Here is a 252-nt window from a genome sequence, read left to right on the forward strand (position 1 = left end):
CCTCCTCCTATTCCTCCCATTCCAACTCCATGGCCTCCTTGTTGCATGCCAGGCTTGGGGCTACCCATTGGACCCATCGGACCCCTGGAAGAGAGAGAGACAAAGCAAAAGAAAAAGAGATTAACATCAAATCAGATTACAACTTTCCAGTTTCTGGTAAATTCTATAAAATTATGTTAATTAATAAAAGGTCAGGTCAGATTTCTGCTGTCACCCCAATACAAGGAACCTAACACAGCAAGATCTTTCACT

The 252-nt window shown here is 42.5% G+C and overlaps 1 protein-coding gene across 1 annotated transcript in view; it reads right to left on the reverse strand.

The window, feature by feature from the left end:
• Positions 1 to 252, reverse strand: part of bsna (bassoon presynaptic cytomatrix protein a) — a 137,455-nt gene that overhangs the window by 108,104 nt on the left and 29,099 nt on the right. The window contains exon 2 of the mRNA XM_035657569.1: positions 22 to 84. Coding sequence (XP_035513462.1) covers positions 22 to 84 — 63 coding nt within the window. The remainder of the gene's footprint in view (positions 1 to 21; positions 85 to 252) is intronic.

This window comes from Morone saxatilis, unplaced genomic scaffold, assembly GCF_004916995.1.
Source record: "Morone saxatilis isolate NCDOM2014 unplaced genomic scaffold, NCSU_SB_2.0 Contig15, whole genome shotgun sequence".
In the NCBI taxonomy this organism is placed as follows: Eukaryota; Metazoa; Chordata; class Actinopteri; family Moronidae; genus Morone; species Morone saxatilis.